At 41.8% G+C, this 20,394-nt stretch overlaps 1 protein-coding gene across 42 annotated transcripts in view; it reads left to right on the plus strand.

Moving 5' to 3' along the window:
- clasp2 (cytoplasmic linker associated protein 2) overlaps nt 1-20,394 on the plus strand; it is a 47,782-nt gene that overhangs the window by 6,624 nt on the left and 20,764 nt on the right. For 39 of the 42 annotated variants that reach the window (XR_005233144.1, XM_025008098.2, XM_037975579.1 and 36 more), the window contains exons 3-11: nt 2,043-2,146; nt 2,778-2,869; nt 3,883-3,958; nt 5,261-5,358; nt 8,540-8,610; nt 17,011-17,139; nt 19,397-19,470; nt 19,619-19,711; nt 19,820-19,965. Coding sequence is in view for 41 of the 42 variants with exons in the window: in XM_025008098.2 (XP_024863866.1) it covers nt 2,043-2,146; nt 2,778-2,869; nt 3,883-3,958; nt 5,261-5,358; nt 8,540-8,610; nt 17,011-17,139; nt 19,397-19,470; nt 19,619-19,711; nt 19,820-19,965 (883 nt within the window). In the remaining variant the exon portion in view is untranslated. Of the gene's footprint in view, nt 1-2,042; nt 2,147-2,777; nt 2,870-3,882; nt 3,959-5,260; nt 5,359-7,764; nt 8,040-8,539; nt 8,611-15,953; nt 16,143-17,010; nt 17,140-19,396; nt 19,471-19,618; nt 19,712-19,819; nt 19,966-20,394 lie in introns of those variants that run through there. The other 3 variants (XM_037975603.1, XM_037975602.1, XM_037975604.1) reach the window with 3 other exon arrangements.

Here is a 20,394-nt window from a genome sequence, read left to right on the forward strand (position 1 = left end):
GTCTTACTTCCCCTTTGTGGTTCCTCTGGGATAAACTGGCACCACCCCTATTTCTGTTCTCCATCCTCCCCACTTCTCTATACTTAGATCCTGCTTTAGGTCACCCTGTTACACCCCAAAACCACCCCTTGTGTTAATGACCTTAGAGACTGAATCTGTGTATCAGATTTCATGCTCTGTGGGTGTGTGTGTGTGTGTGTTGTCATTGGCGGGCCCTCTGTGTGCCCACTTTAGGTGTCACCAGCTGTTTTTGTAAGCCAGGCTGAATCTTGTCACCAGCAAACACGCTGAACCCTGCAGTGTCACTCTGGGATTATTGGACTCATCGCACTGTGTGCAGTCTACCACTACACACACACACTGTCAAGGACAGCGCCTGAACTAAGCTGTGTGTGTTTATAAACTGTGCGCGTCAGATTGACAGTAAAATCATCTTTCTGAACCACCGCTTGCTGTGGAATATCCCTTCCTCCATCCAACTTCCATCTTTTCTTTGCTGTGCTCCATCTCCATCTCCCCGCCCCCACCCTCCACCCCCACAAACTCACAAGGGGGGAGGGAGGAAGATGAGATCATCGAGACTGAGTGAATGTATTGATCTGCAGCACTGACATATTGCACGGGGCTGCTAAAATTAAAGCATACGTGCGTGCAGTTCTGTGCGTGCGCACCGGCGTTGCGGCGTTGTCCCTCCTGCCAAGTAACTCCTCTGTGTTAAGTGGAAATGAAGGTGAAGCTTACAGACCACGCGAGGCTGCACTTTGGTTTAAATTATCTTTCTTTCAGACTGACTGATGGAATGATGTGATGTGATTTGTTTGGCGTTTCGTCAGCAAGAATATCCTGCTTGAGTGTGTGTGTGTTTTCATTTTTACTACAGAGAATGACATGTTCAACAATGCCCCTCTGTAATGCTCTCTCTTTGAGGTAATTGTCCTTGTTGCTAAGGCAACCAACTGTTATGGTCACATAACACACACACACACACACACACACACACGTGCACTTGGTTAAAGGGCAGATTACATCACTCAATCACTCCCTCTGCTGATGCTTCAGATGTGGAATGTGGACAGGAGTTTGTTTTTGTGTGTGTGCGCGTGTGTGTAATGATGTAATGATGCTTTATCTCACTGTGTAAGCATCAAAGCAAATTTCTGAGTCAGACCAAAACCAGGTAAACGTACATGTCCTTTGGACTTCTGAGTCTTTAATTGTCCTGATTTATTATTTCTGAAGACATTTATTAGAAAACATAGATTTCAGGATAAATTAGGAACCTTATATGCTATTTTAGTTTCTGGGATTGCTAAGTGGTGTCTTTAAGGACTCGTTTTTATGCACATCTCTGTTACGTTTTGCTCCACCAGTCACATTTTACAAGTGAGACTGACTCAAAATAACGGCATTAGCATGAAAAAATGTACAACAGTGAAGAAGTAATGTTATGTCAGGCACTGAATAGCAGGTGTTTGTGATTTTACACATTTTGTAGAGCTTATTTAAGACAAAAAATAAACTTTTAAATCACCAAACCCTTCATGTAAATAACACATTAGCTGAAGATTAATTCCTTCAAGCTGCCATCAAGTTGAATGCTCTAAATATTTGTTTTAAATAACATAATTTATTAAATACATACAACTGAAGGCCTCGGAGGATTACAAGCCTTACAGAGTATTTGTACTCCAACACTTTATATTCTTGAATCCATCTATGAGAGTTCACTAACATGTGAGCGTTTCATGATCTGTTCCTCATTTCTCCTCTGAGCACCAGAGCCTGGCGTTATTAAAGTTTTATATTCTGTTGAGTTTCTTTCTACCTCTAAGCTCTACTAACGTCTGTATTCTCGTGTTTAATTGTCATTTGAATGCAATCCACTTGGGGGCACTCTTTGTTGTCCTTTACAATGAAACCCTGCAGCGATTCAGTGTCATCTGTGGCCTGGTTTTTATTTCCTTTTACTGAACACACTGAAACAGAATTTGTCTCCTCACGACTGTCCTCTGCATCCCCACCCTGTTTTATTCTGTCTGTAGTCGTGCCAGCTCTGGTGGACAGGCTGGGAGACGCCAAGGATCAGGTCAGGGAGAACAGCCAAGTCCTCATCCTCCACTGCATGGAGCAGACCGCTTCACCCATGGTGAGACGCTCACTGACATGCACATAAAAATGTCAGGACCCTGACAAGAAAAATCATCTTTTAACACAAGTGAAGGACGGCTACAAAACAAAACCTTCAGATGTTGACATGCAAAGATTATTTATTTAGAAATATTTTGTTTCAAATAATTTCAGAATGGTGGTTCCAGCTGAGCCAGATGGTCTGGAAAAGTGCTATTGTTAAACAAAATTGGTTGTGTTGTCGTTTTATGCATGCATTTGTTTCTGTTAACCATCAGAAGAGCCATTTGGCAACAAGCGATTAACATTATTTGTAGTAATTCTACTTTCTTGAAAAAATACATGCTTTAAGATATAGTGTAGAGACACAACTGACGAATCACATCCATCACCTGAGTCTTTGTTTTGGCTCCCTCCTCTGGATATTAGAAGAACCACAGAGGCTCCAGCTATTCTTTTTTATGTCATTTACACACAACACAAGCACACCTCCGCAGATGTGAACTTTTCTGTCCGTTCTAATTTGCTCAGCTGCTGATGAGTGGACCTGCCTCTCCTAATTCCTTCTGACAGCTCCTTTCTCTCCTTTTTTTCCCCTTACATGCTTTAACGCCTCATCATCATTTTTTCATTTTTTTCCCCTCGTCAAGTACGTTTGGGAAAGGCTGATTCCTGGGTTTAAACACAAAAACTTCCGCAGTCGAGAAGGAATCTGCCTCTGTCTCAGCGCCACGCTCGGCATGTGAGTAATTTCTGCTTCAAATTGTCCTTGCAGTGTGAAAATGAAAATTCTGCTAAATATTTTTGTACCACGTCGATTGATCAACCACAGGCCTTTAGTGAATGAACACAAGAGCAGTCGGTGCCGTTTGCACAACCTTTCATGACCCACTTTGTCCAAGAAACACTCATGTTCTCTGTGTCCAGGATTAATCCTCTTAACCGTTTGTGTGACTCCGGAGAAGTAGAACAAGTGAAACAAATCACTTTACTGCTGTCATGAGGTGTTACGGCTTTCAGCCATAAATGTTTGTTTTTGTTCTCATATACTCCAACATTTTATTTCATTTTTTGAAAATACAAGAATAACAAAATGACCCATGATTTTGCGAACTCAATTGGTCATTTCACAATCATGTCTGTGACCATATATTACACGGAATCCCGTTTGTAGCAGCTTATTTGACCGCAGTGGTTCCTACGTGAAGGAGAGGTGCAGTAAATCCTGGCTGCTTGAATTGTTGTGCTAATTTTAGCATCTTTTTGGTAATGGAAAGCTGCTGAACTCCTAATCTGCAGCCTCATAGTAAGGCTGGGGATGTTAGCTCTGCACGCTCAGGCAGCCATTAAAACTGAGTAATCTGAAGAAATTAGGGCGCAGAAATGGCCTAGGGTTTTCGCATATTTCCATTGTTTTTCTTTAGATAAGTCAGTAAATCTTCAAGTATTACATTGATTGAGAAAACCCAGGGCAGGAGAGCTAAACGAAAAGGCGAATGGAGGAAGAAAAGGAAGAAAAAATATTCATCTTTGCTTGTCGTTTGTGTTTTGAGTCAATTTATTTTTGTAAAGAACTATTATTATTATTATTATTATTATTATTATTATTATTATTATTATTATTATTATTATTATTATTATTATTTGTAATGAACTGGAAACAAAATGTTTTGATCAGATAACTGTGAGGCATTCTTACTGATCATAGTTGAGTGTAATCTTTCTCTGTCTGTTGTGTTTTCGTCGCTCTGTCAGGTTTGGAGCCCAGCCTCTCAGCCTCAGTAAATTAGTTCCACATCTCTGCGCTCTGACTGGAGACCAGAATCCACAGGTAGGACATACAGAGGCTTTAGCAATATTTGATCCAGCATATGGTGAGTTTGTTTGCATTTTATCATGTCTTCTGTGGCTGTTCAGGCTCCAAATATCTTCAGACGTCACTGATCGTAGCTGTTTGGTAAAATTTCAATATGCTAAACAAGCAGATGTGACGTCAAAGGGTCCTGAGTGCAAAGTTTGTGCATCTATTTGCCAATGAAAATTGAAGCTGATCTTTGAAAAGTGAAAAGTGACAAGATCTAAATATAAACAAGAGGAAAATAAAGCAAAATTCTAGGGGATATGTCATATTTGGGTGAAACAACATTATTTTTGTCAGTCAGTTTGTTCCGTGTTTTTATTTTTTTTATTTTTTTACTCTGGTTCCACACCTGTGGGCTAACATTCGTTGCTGCATTTGTGTGTTCACGCTGCCGACCGTTTGTTTTCGTGGCGCTGTTGCTTGCACAGTTTTTCTGCAAAGTGATGCCTTCGTTCATGACCTTAACCTCGGGGAGTTTGGTGCAATGCTTGGTTTAAATGATCTGAAAAGCCGAGTCCGGAAGGTTTGCAAGCTATAATTTGACGCCGGTTGCAAGAAACGTATCATCTGCACATTGGAACTGTGGTAAAAGGTGTACTGTTGCAGATAAAAAGTCAAAGTGATGATCAACAAGCTGTGTGTTTCCATGACATTTATTTCCCACGTCAGGGACCAACCACCCTGAAACTTTAGGCACATGAGGCTCGTACTGATCCTGTGCTTTAGCTTTCAGTGATCAGACTGTGTTAGCAGACATCTCCAGGCAGCTCTGTGATTATTACTGTTATTAGAGAAGAAATTGTCTCACCCACCCCCCCACTGATGTATGAGCACCAACACCCAGTCGTTAACCCACACAACAGCTCTGAATGTGTTGGTGTGTGTGAGAGAGCAAAGGAGGAATATAGAGGGGTTGGTTTAATCTCCTGTGGAGTTGGACCAAAACGCAGGAATCGGCTTCTACCCAATCATTAGCTACCCACATACTGTCTCGACCAATCAGCATCCTCCGCTTCCTCAGTTACAGACAGTCCCTGTAACAACGTCCAGCTAACCAATCACAACAGTGCTCACAATATAATGAGGAAATAACTTGTTTCCCAATGGAGAGGAGCGTATGAACCGTCAAGGAATTATATTTTAATTAATGTTTGTTTTCATCTGTCAGTTATTTCTTCTGTGTTTAATCTTTGTTATAAATTAGCACGATACACTGGATATGAACTGTTTATGTGTGGGGTTATTAAATTGGTTCATGTCTGCTGTCTTTAGGTACGTGAGGCCTCTATAACAACATTAGTGGATGTTTATCGTCACGTTGGAGAGCGGGTCAGAGCAGACCTGGGAAAGAGAGGACTTCCAGCTGCACGGTGAGATTTCCTGCTCTTTGTCTGCGACTGTTGAGCACCGGTCGGGACATTTTCTTGCGTGTGTTCCTGCGTTGGGCCTGTTGGGGTCTGTTGTCACTCGGTCTGTCCCAGGCCACACCATGCACCGCTCTGCTCCTCACAAACACAGAGGCACTTTCATCTGGAGCACAATGCTGTTCAACTGTGGGAGGAGGGTGGGACGGGGGGCAGCCAGGGGACAAAGGCGGTGGGTGGAGTGACAATTTTGGGAGGAAAAATGAGTGGAAATGTGTGTGTGTTCGAGATGCCTGAAGAGCTTCAGTGAGTAGTGCTTACATACGCAACACTGAAGGTTATTCTAAGCACACAGTGACCCTGACTTTCTCCTGCCCGTTCCCCTCCTTCCCTCTTGTGGGAGTCGAGCTGCAGCCGGTATTTTCTGATGACTGCTCAGCATGAGTTGTTCGTCTGTGAATGCTGGCTGTGTCCATGTGTCATGTGTTGCGCATATTAAGCCTGTCTGTCTCCAGTGTAAACACTCTGTCTGCGCTTGTGGGATTTATGCTCACTGGTGTGTTTGTTTGACTTTAGATAGATGAAGAAACCAGACCGATGCACTGATTTTAGGTCTGTGCTTTGTCTACTGCAGGTTTTGTATTTTTACATTACTGATAATGTTGCAGCAAGAGTCGTATTCATATCAACACAACCTCAATAGATTACCACTGGATACAGTAACATCAATAAAACTGCAGCATACACTAATCACAGCTCCTTTTTCATTTGTTAAAGACCCTTCAGCCAAATATGATTCTTACTTTTAGGTCCCAACGGTAATCTTGAGTGTGCCTGAATGTGTTTGTGTGTAGTTGTTGGGGGAATGCAGTCCTGCAGTCGGGGTTTTGTATATCAAAATAAATAAATGCTAGATGAGAAGTTCAGAGTTAAACATAGAAATTTGAGTAATATTGAGAAATGAATGTCCCACAAGTTTATTCTTTAATGTCTCCAAAAGGAGCAAACTGCGTCTGTCAGTCTGACCTATTAGTAATTTTAGAGATATAAGTGCTCTATACCACCTTCTACCCCTAAAATCCTTTTTTGTGAAGCCTGTGATTCAGGGCAGAACAACACAAGGGTCCCAATTAGATTTTTCTGACTCTGTTTATTATTAATAACATAAAATTATTAAATATTCCCACCAAGTTAAAGCTGTCAACTTTTATCAAAGACTGTAGAAGGTCGTGGTAAATATAAAACATTCGACTCCCCATATTTCACTTTTGTTCGTCCACAGAGACCAAATAAAGAGGTGGTCTGGTGCTATATTTTAAATAGCACACCAGCTTGGCAGAATCAGCAGAGCAGCATCTAGTTTCAGTGTTTAAAATGACTCATTTCACCGCGGTTTGCACCTTTATTTGGCTCGCTGGCTACCCCATCTGCTGCTCAAAGGTGCATGGGCTTTAATTCAACCGAGATGCATCACAAACTGAGTGGCAAATGATGCAGCAGAGCTCAGCCTGTCCGATGCTGTCTGTAGGTCAGTCACTATAACCTGGAGTCAGCCAGGCGTTCAATTAGAAATCAGACTTCTCGGGACCAAAAGGTTCACTGTGTTTGAATTTCATGTTTTTTCCTTAGAAACACTGAAACGAGAATGTAACTTGGTATAATTATCTGCAGTCTGTCCGAAAATGGATTCAAAATTGTCGAGTTATCAATGTGGGGTTATGATGTGTCCAATAACAGGTCAAATGCAGGTGCAGTCAGCATTCAGTGGATTCGGCTTTTAAAGCAAAACTGTGTCAATAAAAGGTGTCGTCTCTACTGGATTCAGGTCGACCCTTTTTCAATGACAGCCAAGGCGTCAGAAAATGAGATTTAGATTATTGAAGAGGGAAATGTGAAGAAGGGAGGGTTTCAGACAGATGGGGTGAGAAAGGAAGGTGGGTGGAGGGGGAAGGAGGAGCGTTGTTCTCCGTCCACGCAGCCCCTCCCCCCCTGACGGCTTGTGTGTGTGTGTGTGTGTGTGTGTCTGACTGTGGTAGGGAGGTTATGTAAAGGGTAACAGAATCTCTTCGCTGCCTGTCGAACAAACTGGCCCTCATGAGTGTCTGCTTCACACAGTCACACACTAAAAACCTCGTCTAAGATTTATCTCCGTGTTTCACATTAGAGCCGCCTCTCTGGGTGTCCTGAGGATACAGTATTTGTTTGTGCGACAGGAGGAGGTGCTTTGTCGGATGTCTGTGGCATGTTTCGGTCTCTTGGTGTTTGGCTCTCCCTCTCTCTCTCTCCCTTTCTCTTGCCCCCTCCCTCCCTCTCTCTTCTCGTCGTTTTCGCTCCCTCCCTCCCCGTCAGAGCCACTGCACCATGTTGGATACAAAGAGCCGAGGACCAGAGCGTGTCACTGGCGTTGGGGTGGGGGGGTGGGGAGGTAATGCAACGTTGCGGAGCAACACGGCAACCTACTAATCAGTCCGCCGGGAAATGCTGAAACAAATCGGTACTGAAGACTAAACGCCGGGGGTATTTCTTTACGGGACAAATAACATGCTCATGAAAGGGAGGGAGCCACTTGGAAACGCGGCACGGCTAAGGAGCCAGTCGCACCGCTAATCATCACTTATCGGGAGCTGCTTAGCTGTCTGGTGGTTGTGGACCGGCAACCAGGCGCCAAAAGGCAGAAAGGACGACAGGTAGAGGGCTGGGTGCTAATTCTTGTGTGCTCACATTCATCGCTAACCCCGTGGAACGGACTCATTAACGGATGTTATTGGACATGTGACTGTTGTTTTTTTTATTATTATTTTTTTATATATACCAGCCACAGCTGAAGAAGGTGTTTGAGTTGTTGACATGTGTAAAGTTTATTATTTTAGCCTGATTGTGTAGGTTTGGATTAATGATGGACAGTCCTACGCTTGTGTCACATGCAGGAGCACATCTCGCTTGTGGTTGTGTGTGTGTCTAATGCTTGGACTCCTGTCATGTCTCTGCTGCTTCATGAGTGTGACAGACACACCCACCTACCGAGAGACCCGGCGATCCACATGTCGCTGCCGATGTTCTCACTTGATATTCAAGTCACCCTGTTTGTTTTCTCGTCCTTGTTTTTGATGATGGCCGTTCTTCATCAGCATGTGTTTGTGTTTTTCCTCTAACCTCCTGTTTCTCTCCCTTTTTTTTGTCTCTCCAGGTTACAGACGATTTTCGCTCGTTTTGATGAAGCCTTGAATTCGGGCAACATGGCTCTCAGCCCGGGTCACGGTCAGTGCCTTTTCTCATTTATTTTATCACGCTTGTGCTGGCGAACCACCGAGTTGAGTCACATTGTCAGGATGGTTTTCCTGTTGTCAGGTAGTGTGTGTGCTGGACAGGAAAGCAGCGTTGTGTGATTGTGAGATGCTTGTGCATGTCTAAATTAGCAAATGCTCCTGTGGGTTATTCGTTTGTTGCTATGAGCTCTAGTAAGACGAGTTAACAGGATTAATGGTTTAGTCTGTGTGTGTGTGTGTGGAGACCTAATTTGAGGGCTACTCTCATTACTTGAGATTTTTTTTTCTAATTTGTCAAAGCGTGAACTTTCTGGAAGCTTCATTTCTTTCATTAATTTCATTTGATTATGATTCAGAGAGCTGCGATGTGATTAGTGCGAATGACTGTGGCTTATTTAACATAAATGAACACTTAGTTATACGTTTTCATGCCTAATAAAGAGTCTACAATAATATGTGCCAAAAAGTATTAATCACAGGCTGCTGACAAATCAAGTGTTTCAAAGTTTTTTACTAAAGACAATCATGTTATGATAACTTCAACTATTACTTACAGACATGTATTATTCAGGTTTCAGCAAAGAAAATACAAAGAAAATTGTGAAAACATCTTTTACTGCAACATGTTTCAGCTATAGGAAGCTACGGTGGCTCCACTAGGACAAACAACATCCCCCATCCCTTAAATGCACCCAGTGACTTGAAGTTGTTTGCAAAAATAAATGCTTTTGGTGTGAGGCAGATTTAAAATATGGTAAGAAAAGTGGTATCAGATTGAAATTTGACATCAGGGCGTATCGAACCATGGCCTGTTGCAACAGTGTGAACAGGACAGAGAAAAAAGGCAGAACAATAATGTTAGTTAATTCATTTATACAGAATATTTTTAAATGGAAGAATCGAGTTGCTGTCTTCCTCATTTTGGTTTCTGGCTTCGCTGTGAACAATACACAGAGGCGATGACCTGGGAGGAGGCAGATTTCTTTACTGGAGCATCCGTCCTGGGATGCTTGCTGTTTTCTGAGTTTGAAGATTTAAAGTTGATGCTCCCGATGAAGTCTGGATCACTGCAGCTACATGCTGACGGTTCAGAAAGGGACTGTGGATCTGATGAAATGGAGGAATATTTATTCAAAGTACTGTGTCATGTCTTTTTGAAATGATCATTTCTACAACAGACGATTTATTTCAGGATAAGTTGTCTTTAGAGCATAATTTTCAATCAATTTCAATCAAATTTTTTTTATTTCAATTGTAAAACAGTTTTTTGGTTTCGTACTCTTGGTTTTAGAAAAAAAAAATAGGATTAATAGATGGCACTGTAGATCTTAGAAAGCTGTATTTCTAAAATCAAGATTATAGATGCAGAATTGCTTTTTCATTGGCTGATTTGGGGTTTTGTTCCAAGTCTTACTCACTAATTTTGAATTATTATTATTTTACTGAAGGACTGAAATTGAGATTATGCATAATTTTGTTACTTTTACTAAATAAAATCTTTTTGTTTTTTTTGCATACTAAAACATTAAATGGCATTTTTAAAACAAAGTGCTTCTCCTAAATGGAGTTTGTTCTAAACATTTAAAACAATTACTCTTTCTCACTTTATCATGAACTTTGACCTAAGCTGACTCCGCTCCAGTTTGCTGTGGTGTCACTGGTTCTTTTCAAGCTTTTTCAAAACATTGTCTGCCAGATGATGGAGCATTAAATTAGATTTTTGTTAAAGTTTGAAAAACTTTAAAGGTCCATTTTGCCTGATCTCTTAAACTCTGCGTAATGTAAAACCTAATCCTATCAGTTTTAGGAATGTTAGCAGACAGAAACTTTAAACGTCTGTTGCTCTGTAGAATAAATATTTAGTTAGGTAATGGTGATAGGGGGACATTGTGCGATCTTACTTGGTGAGTCTGGCTGTAATGGCAGATTTTGTATATAAAAATGTTTTGCCCTCCACATTTACCTGCCTCATGCCTCATTTGCATATTTCTAAATGACTCATAACAAATAGTTAACTGTCTGTTAAATGACAGTAATATTTTGTTCTGTAAGTTTGTTAAGAAATGCTGATAAATTCAAAAGTTTTAGGCACGAGCTGCTCTTAATCTCCTCAAACTTCTGGGTTCGGGACACAAACCACATGTTTAAAACACACAGACACACAAAAGCGTCCCCGCTCGTCCTTGCCCCACATCGCTTTTAGGCCGACTCCTCCCGTTTGCTCAGAGAAGAGGAGAGAAGGAAGGAGGCAGGGAGGAGGAAGCTTGACAGAGATCTATGGCGGTAGCCGAGCCACAGTGCTGTGCCTATCACTGCCTCTCCCCGATTCATCGTGACCGAGAGAGAGAGAGAGAGGGTTTGAATAAACAAGAAAGAAAAAAGGAAACAAGGGACAGAACAAATACAGACGAAGGCAGCGGGGAGGTTTCACCCGTAACACTAACTATGGATGCCGGTGATGATGGGAACGGTAAGTGTGTGTCTGTGTGTGTCTGTTTAATCTCATCTGGCTGAGGATTTTGGCACCAAGACAAAAGCTTGTCAGCATATGGTTTTAGGCTAAAATCAGCTTAAACTCCAAGCGCTTTCACCCGGGTGCTGTGGCCCAGATGAGCCACATCATCGAACGTGGAGAGAAAGACAGGGGTGTCCTAAATTGTCTCTATTATGATGCATCGGATTTTTCTTCAGGAGGGAGTTTTTCTTTCCTGTTTTTCTTTGTGAAACTCATATTAAGGATATGATAAATATCACAGACAGATTATGTTGTTTTAACTCGTCGCCCAAAGTCTGACTTGAACTTGCTCACAATTACAGGAGATGCACCTCAGCAGAAAAGTTGTTCTAAGGGAACATTCAGGCAGGGTTTACTCGTATTTCGCAGTTTGTTTTGTAGATAAATTAATGCTTTTTTATATACAGGCTTATGCTTTTTAAGTAAGCAAATAAAGGTAGTTTATCAGTTTGAATCATAACAAATCATGGAGTAATTACTGCACAAAACCAAAGCCGTAGCTGAGCTTTGAATGATCAGAGTATCATGAGCTTAAAAATATAATGAATTAGTTTGTTTGTTTTAAATTTCTCAAATCTGAATAACTCAAAGTTGCAACCAGGTGAAGACCAGCTGAGTGAAATGTGCCTCTCCGACATCATTTACTCCCATCCATATTCACACACGCTTGCACTGATATTGTTCGTTTCCCTACAAACTCACCACCAGTGGCAGCTTTCATTACTTGCATGGTCTTTAAGTGTTGACAGAGACTGACTCACAAACACGCAGTCATTCTCATTCCGCTTCGGTGCGTCGCCGGCTCGGCGAAAGGGGGGAGCCGTGACCTTGTTTCCAGGCCAGGCCGGTTGCCATAGCAGAGCTTTCCTCTGAGTATTATGGGGTCATCCCTTTTTTCATGACTTGGAACTGGGACTTTGTGTGTATCTTCATTTAATGAGATCATTTTGCCTCAGCTGGGCTGCAAGTGGAGTGGTTTGTCTCTGTTTATGAAACAAAAAAAGAAAGAAAGAAAGAAGTAGACCGAACTCATCCATTCGTCCAAACTCCCCATCGTTCTCTGAATTCTACTTACACCTCCTCTCGTCAGACATTATCAAATGATTTAATTCGAGGTTGTTTCTGTATTTACTGTCTGAACATCTTGAATGTTTCTGGACTTTTTTTGTACTTTAAAATATTGATTTGAAGTTTGTTACAGACGCAGCTCAGAGCAAAAACGGCTGAATTGAAAGTGATTTATTCAATCCTGTGTTTGTCACGCTGAAGCAGCTTAATCCTAGATTGACTTTGTTTCACTCAAGTCTACTTCTTTACGTAACACATCTCTGCCATGGTGTTTTGGAAGTGGGGCATTTAAGAGTTTCTGCCCTAATCTTTACGGAGCTAATTATGGCATTCTCCCTGGTTGTTCTTGTCGTCCTCGTGTGAGCACCGTGCTGTCAAATATTCTCTGTGTCATCTTTTACACGGGACTCGGCACAAGGTCACAAGGCCTTCAGCTGGAGTTTGGGACTTTGCTCGTGTCCCTGCAGCTCGCAGCAGATCAGTTCGAGTCCCCTGAAGACATTTAGAGTTACTCATAATGTCTCAGCTGGGGAGCTAGGCCCAAGATTTAGAGAAGCAAAGCTCAGTTAAGCATACTTTACTTCTTCTATTACAAAATATTATGCAGAGGTTGCATCATGAAACAACAATTCTGTATTTTTCAGACATGTTTATATGAACAGCCAGACCCCCACTAATCATGCTTTAAGTCAGACGAACGGTCCAGCAGGGCAAGTTTGGTAGAAATGATGTTTATTTCACGACAAGCTCTCTTGATTATGTTCTGTGTCGCCTCTACCTGTAAAAAGATCACACAAACGTGCTGATCCACACGCAGACATTTCAGAATGCGTGAGCTCACCGTCTGAGAGGAGAGACAGTGCTGCCATCGTGTGGTCAAAGCCTCAGCAGGTGTGTGTGTCGATGTGTTTGTTTTTTATAGTTCTGTGATCAGCTTTTCTGTTCTTTAGCTTGAACGTCCTGTATGTTTGGATCTGTTCCTATCAGGGTCAGAACATGTGAAGCTCACTCTACTACCTCCATACCATCCAGCATGTAGGGTTTTTTGTCTTTGTGTGTGTGTGTGTGAGCTGGATCAGCACAGACTCAGCAGACTGGCTTTGCAGGAGCCTTCCCCCATTTATTTTTGAAAAAAGTCAGATCTAAACACTGCGTTTGTTTTCGATGCCTTTTGAATCCTCTCACGAAATGGAGAGAGGGAGGAATCTTGGCCTGGGGTTTCCATGGTAACGCTGCGTGGTACATGGTAGAGCTGGTATCCCTATGTGTGTGTGTCTGTGTGTGCTCCTACAGACTTACTTGATATACCCTCTTTTTTTGGGAAGGGTGTGTTGCCATGGCGATCTAAAATACAGCCCTTCTTCCTCATCAGTCAGGATTAAAAGACAGAATCCGCTCTGTTTGAGGAGCTCGCGCGAAGGAAAGGGTTAAACTCCTAATCCAGCTGCTGAATTACCTGATGTAAACAATTCGTGACACATTTCATACTCTTTCGTTTGCCACCTTCTTCATTCGAGAAGCTGAGCTGCAGATGTCACCATGGCAACAGCATGTGTGCAGCCTCTTCTCTACGGGGGATTCACTGTCTTTCTGTCCCCCCCCCCCTCCTCCACCTCCACCTCCTCCACCTCCTCTCTCTCTGCCGTCTTTGCTTTACCCTTCACCCAGACACATGCACTCCAGTGGGGCCTGACTAGACAAAAGCAAGAGATGCTAATCACGCTAACAGCGATGCTAACCGACTCTTAGATCCTTGATGCATGACAGGATATTGATAATGGACCCATGGGTTTTGTTAGAAAGCAATGCGATTTACTAAGTTATTATTCTTGACACTTTTTTGTCCTGATATTCTTTGTAATCACATTCAACTGTGTATATTTACTTTTTAAGCAACAATTTGACACTAAAATTCAAAATAAACAACAGTTCATTACTTGTGACTATTATTAAAAGGAGGATCTTTTTACTCGGTTTGGGCCTTGGAGCTTTAATGTTCAGCAGTTGTGAGTAATTATTTATTTCAAAGGGTTTGTGAGACTGAGTAAGAAGGTATGTATGTATGTAATCAAAAACGTTTTTGGTAAATTGAACAAATCAGAACAGTTTTTGAGTGAAAGCAATCCACAACTGTGCATCATCTGGCTGATGTGTTCTCGATCAAAACGACATATATGGCAAACGCTGTCACTACAGTGGGACATACAGTTGTACAGCTTTAGCGAAAATTGTCAGAACTGCAGTAAACAGTTTTTTACTCCAGTAGAAATGGTCTGGTTGAGCTGCTTTTGTGTCTTTACTCGCCACACCAAAATGCTCCAAAAATACATATAAGGTAGGAAGTTATAGGGTGTAAATTTCCATCCTCAAAGACACTGATTACCTCAGCTGTGATGAGTTGAATCACCCTCAGTTTAATTGTTTTGTGCAATAAAAATAGAGACGCTTCAATGAATAAAACTGTTTTAACTCCTTATCTAAAGTGCCACAAATGTGGGGCAGTGAAAGTGCTGTAAGCTAATTAGTCTCACCCCACTCCAGCTTTAGGTTTTCAACAAAACAACTGCTAGGTGTTGTAGCTTTTTGTTGTTAACAATGGAATGGTAAAATAAGTGTTCAAGTTTTTCAGAAATCAGTCATACTTTTAAAAAAAAAAAACTAGAAAGAGGTCAAATTAAACTAGCATTGCTCTGTGTGTCTGCTCTATCTACTGCACTTTAGATTAGTTTAAAAATGAACTCATTTAATCAGTTATTTGCTGCAAAATGTTACTGAAAAGCAGCCAGGCACGTTACAAACATGTTCAGTAAGAATGTGAATGTTTAAAAGCTGTGTGCGCCTGAAAAGGGTTTAAGTTGATGTCAATAGAGACTATGTAAAATGCATTTAGTGCAAATAAACTGTAGAACAGGGGTATGCTAATGTTGTAAAATGACATAAAAATAATGACTTTTTTCCCTTTCATTTTGATTCTAGAAACTGATGAGTAGAAACTACATTCAATTTGTATTTGAAATAACCAAAGTTTTCTAAAACAGCTGCAACCGCGCAGTTATGTAATAATGTTTACAGGCCTACCGCACATCTGTAAATATTGTTTTGGATCGCACCGGCGCCCATTTTCTGTAAACAGGAACCCTTAGAAAGACATAAATTGTTTAAATTAGCTTAAATTTCATCAAACAACAGCGTGAATGAAGTCGGGGCTGTGAGACATAATGAGAAGCTCAGGGCCTCAGAGGGGTGTGGTTCGACCCTCCACCTCCGAGCCTCTGTCATCACTGCTCTTTTAACACTGGCTCCTTCATTCTTTGTTCTTTTGTGCATGTGGGCAAAGTGCAGCCAGCCATAATTGTGTTGTTGTTGTTTTCCTTTACAAAGTAGTGAATGTAGCATAAAAAAGAGGTTGCTGGTAAATATGTACAAGCCTGAGAGGGGGGAGGAAGTTTTGAGGCGGTGTGTTGTCAGCGATAATGAGCTCAAGTTAGCCGGTCTGGGGCCGACACAGAGAAGCCCTGTTAATATTCCTGGGGTGTCTGTCTGTATATGTGTCTCCCTTTCTCTCCCATCACGCTCTGAAAGGCCCTGCCTCCGCACTGGCTGCAACACCATGATGTCACCTCTCGCCTGATTGGCTGCGAGGCTGCTGGGAGAAGCAGAGGAGAGGCTGGGCGGGGGGGGTAGGAAGAGGGAGGGATAGAAGGTGGAGAGGAGTGAAAGAAAATGCCGGCACTTGTACGGGTGGAGGGGGATGCATTTATTTTTTATTTTTTGGGGATATGTACGTGATGAGCGTATGGCCCCAGCCTTAGCCACGCTATGAATCATCGTGTGTGAGGTGTCTGCTTTGGGATACGGCTCGGAGAGAGAGCGAGGGCACCCCCCGACGCCTCGCCCTCGCAGAAGCATGAGGCGACTTATCTGCCAGCGGATCTGTGACTGTGAGTGCAGGGATGGAGTTGTGTGTGTCGGTGTGTCAGCAGTGGGTAGATGTATACATCTTTACGTGTCCACTTCACAGAAGCAGACACAATAGGCCTTCCCATAAGTCTGAAAATGAGGCGAGTGTTTCCACTCAGACGTGCGTTTGATTGATTTTTGCAGGCTGTCTCTATGTGTGTGCATGTATGGAGTTGATGTATGTGTCAACGTACTGGGTGGTGGCTTTAGCGCATTTCTCCACGGCTGGTTGTCAGAGCGACTGGAGCGCATTCCTCCACCAACACTTTGAGCTCCACAGCCTACTTGTGTGTGTGTGTTTCTGTGTGTTGTGCACATCATTGTTTCAGACCGGTATCAAGTTTCAGTTTCAGCTTTTCAGCTTGCATATTTTCTGTTAACTTGCACTAACAGGATTTACCTCTAGAGAGCTCTGTCAGTCACCAGTTTCGTGGTTGGACAGATCGGGCAACTGGGTGGCTTTTTAGCCCTTTAGAAATGATTGTCTGTGTGTTTGAGTTGCCTTTTTTTTTTTATTTCCCCTCCCAACAAGTGGAGTGTTTATAATTAGTATTGATTTAATCACTCCTGAATCTTTTTATCCGTTGCTGCTTGTCATGTATTTTATTTTGCCTAAAAGGTCTTTACTTATTTATCCTTAACAACAAAGATTATTCACATCAGTGTGTGACATGTTTTCTCTCATTTCCAAGACAAAAATAATAGCAGTATAGCAGTTTATGATTAGTAACTGGGTTTTTTTATGTTTGTTTGTTTGTTTTCCCCCTGAATTTCTGAAAAAGCATTTCCTCCAGCTTTGTGGAAACGTGGGTGCAGATGGTGACTCTGTCGTGTGTCTGAACTTTACAGATCGTAGTTTCGATGACGACGACAGCGTGGACGGACGCTCTTCCTCAAGCTTCAAAGTTCCCAAAGTTCCCAAAAAGCCCGCAGAGTCCTCTGCTGCACGCAGGCCCAGCGCCACCGGCGGAAAACTAGGTATTTTATCTATGTTTACTCTTAAAACCAAACGTGCACACATTCCACCTAAAGAGAAATGTTCCTTTTTTTTTAAGCATGTTGCCTTTTAAACTAAAAAATGCATTGCTGCTCTCTAACTTTTGAATAACAGTGAATAAGAAAGGACATTGTAGCTAAGTTAGAGTAAGAAATAATTTTTTTTATGTTGGGTTCTTAATGTTTATTACTATACTTAAAATAAATTTAGTAATATTGGGTCTCTGAAAGATCTATCTAACAACTATCCTTGATTTATCATATTTAGGGTTGACTAGAGACATTGTATGTCCTATTTGTTTGAGGTTTTGTATCAATTTGAGATCTAATGCGAAAATTAAAATTTATTTGAACTTGTAGGTTCATCGTTTTGGCCTAAATGTCTGTAACACCTGTAACTGAATTGAATCAGGCTGTGGTTTCGTCTAAGGAGAAAAAAAAACATATCCTCTGTAGTAACTTTCACTCTTTGGACAATTTAATTGTCAAAACAGGTTTGTTGTGAATGTGCACGCCTCGGTCTGCGGTAACAGACTCCCTCGTAACGCGCTCTGACACCCGATCTACTTTCATCCGATCTTGTTGATCAGTCTTGTCCCCATCAGGCCATGCTTTGGGGGGGTCTGCCTTTTGAAACCGTTTTAACAAATAACCTTCTATTGTCTTCTCTCAGTCAAGTTTCCCTTCTTTTGTCTCGACTTAAAGAGGATTTTTTTCCATTTTTCCTTTATTGATTTTCTATCTGTAGGAACCTTTGCTCCAATAAAACATCCAGTAGGTTCCTGCTAGTTTATCTCTGTCAGCGATGTCAAACACAGACACGTACACTTGTGGGTGTCAGCGTTTTACAATCATCTCGTCTGTGGGTTGGAAACAAGATTGTGATCTTTCGTCATTTGGACAATTAATTAGTAGTGTTCTTGATTGTAAAGTAGCTGTGTGAGGCTGAATCAGGGGCATGTTTGGAACTTCACAACCCAAAATATTTCTCTTGACAGTCTACTATGATCATTGAGAATAAAAAGGAACAGGCTTGTTTTTTTTTTAACTTTGCTCCAATTTTACTTTGGCAAAGTTCAAGCATCGGAGCAATTTGTAGCCGAGCAGCAGCAGCTCTGGGAATAGAAACAGGAAGTGCTCCTGCACAGGACTGAGATCTGGGTTGGCTTTGCTTTAGAAGCACAAACATTAATCAATTATAGGTGTATAAAAGTCACGGGGCATCACAGCTGGATTCTCTTTAGAAATGTTATTTTTTTTGTCTCATATTTCCTGTTTCTGTTCATTTTTTCAGATTTTTCGTTTGTGCTGCAGAAAACTTGTATCCATAATCATTCTGTTGTTTGCATTTGCATTCAAATGAGACTCAAACAGAAGATGGAGATTTAAGTTTGCAGATTACTCTCTAGATGAGGAGAAAGTCTAAAACTGTATTTGGACGGATCCATTTTCTGGGTTTGACTCCTCCTAAAGGCACATGCGGTTCTTTATGTTAGTCAGGGCAGCACAAATGTTCATCTTTACATTATCATTCCCCAGATGTGTTGACACAAGAAACAAATACTTCCCTGCAGCTCTTACTGCTGATTTAACATTATGCCTCTAAGTCAAACTTTGTGAAGCTGTGAGGGACTCGGGACAGACCCTGCTGCTGACAAACAGGAGAAAAACAAATCTCGAAGAACTGTGTGGTGTTTTTGCATCTTTCAGGCTCAGTTTAAAATGAAATTCAACCCTAGAGAGGCAAACATCTCAATTATCCTGCTGCCTGATTACACCTCCGTGTTTGTGGCTGCTATTCAGCCTCCTCTTCTCCGGATATCGTATTTCCAGCCGGTCTCGCGGTTTTATTATTCTGGGATTGCTTTTAGCTCCTATTTGCTTTCCTCTTTCTCCTTTTCCTTTTTTTTAATGCTTCCTGAGTGAGGAGTAGTAGGAGGTGTTGCCTCACAAATCATCCAGACCCCAGAGAGTTGTGATCGACAGGCTCATTACTGCCAGAAAAAACATTAAAAACACAGTCTACTACATCTGATGAAGTGTTTGAGCATATTTTTATAGACTTTGTGTTGTAACGGTGTTAGTCACTTCAAAAAGACTCATAAAAAGACGGTTTAAAACCAAAACATTCCTCTGTGTCACTTTTTTTTTCAGTCTGGAGTTGCTTGTTTTGGCCTCAGACTGATTCGTTCTGATGGGTCAGACGATAGATTAATCGACTCTTCTCTGTTTTCTCCAGTGTCAAAGGAAAGTGCTGGCGCAGTCGACGAAGAGGATTTCATTAAAGCCTTTACAGATGTCCCCACTGTCCAGGTACAACACACATTAAAGCTTAATTGTGGCGTAATTGCGCACTTTCATCCTGTTTAATAATTTACGTCCGCTTCACGCAGTGTCAAAGCCAGGCTGTCTGAGACTTCTCCCTCCCATTTCTCACGTTTCCTTTCTCTGTGCTTCGCAGATCTACTCGACTCGGGATCTCGAGGACAACCTTAATAAGATCCGGGAGATCTGCTCAGACGACAAACACGACTGGGACCAGAGATCCAACGCTGTCAGTAGATTGTCTCTCATAAGTCTTAGGAAAAATATATATTTTTTGACATTGCACAAGTAGCTCTCCTGCTTCCATTTAAGAATGATTTGGGGTTTGTTTTTCCAGCTGAAGAAAATCCGCTCTTTGCTGGTGGCGGGCGCCGCCAGCTACGACTGTTTCTACCAGCATCTACGACTGCTAGACGGAGCCTTCAAACTGTCCGCTAAGGACCTGCGCTCACAAGTGGTCCGAGAGGCCTGTATCACTGTAGCGTGAGTATTTAATACCAGACTCACACGTCACTGAAAGGGAAGCTGGACGAAAACGTACAAAAAGAGTCAAGAACATACTCTAGGTCAATGATTCCCAAAGCTGGGGTCGGCACTCCAATGTGGGTCCCCCAACACCGCGTAGGGGTCCTTAGATAATCTCCAGACATCAAGTTACAATTAAAAACCCAGTTTTTATGATATATTTACACCATAATTATTACAGAGAATTGAAATAAAAGTCATTTAATGATTTAAAAAATAGCAATATGGATGTTAAAACTGTTTGTGTTGTCATTATGCTCTTATTTAATAGGATCATGAGCACTTTTGGGTATTTAAACAGCCAACAGATGGGGTCACACACCTTTGTCACTGTTATTTTATGGGTTGGAAGCTGAAAAGTTTGGGAACTACTGCTCTAGGTTGTAC

This window comes from Kryptolebias marmoratus, linkage group LG5 (assembly GCF_001649575.2).
Source record: "Kryptolebias marmoratus isolate JLee-2015 linkage group LG5, ASM164957v2, whole genome shotgun sequence".
NCBI classification, from domain to species: domain Eukaryota; kingdom Metazoa; phylum Chordata; class Actinopteri; order Cyprinodontiformes; family Rivulidae; genus Kryptolebias; species Kryptolebias marmoratus.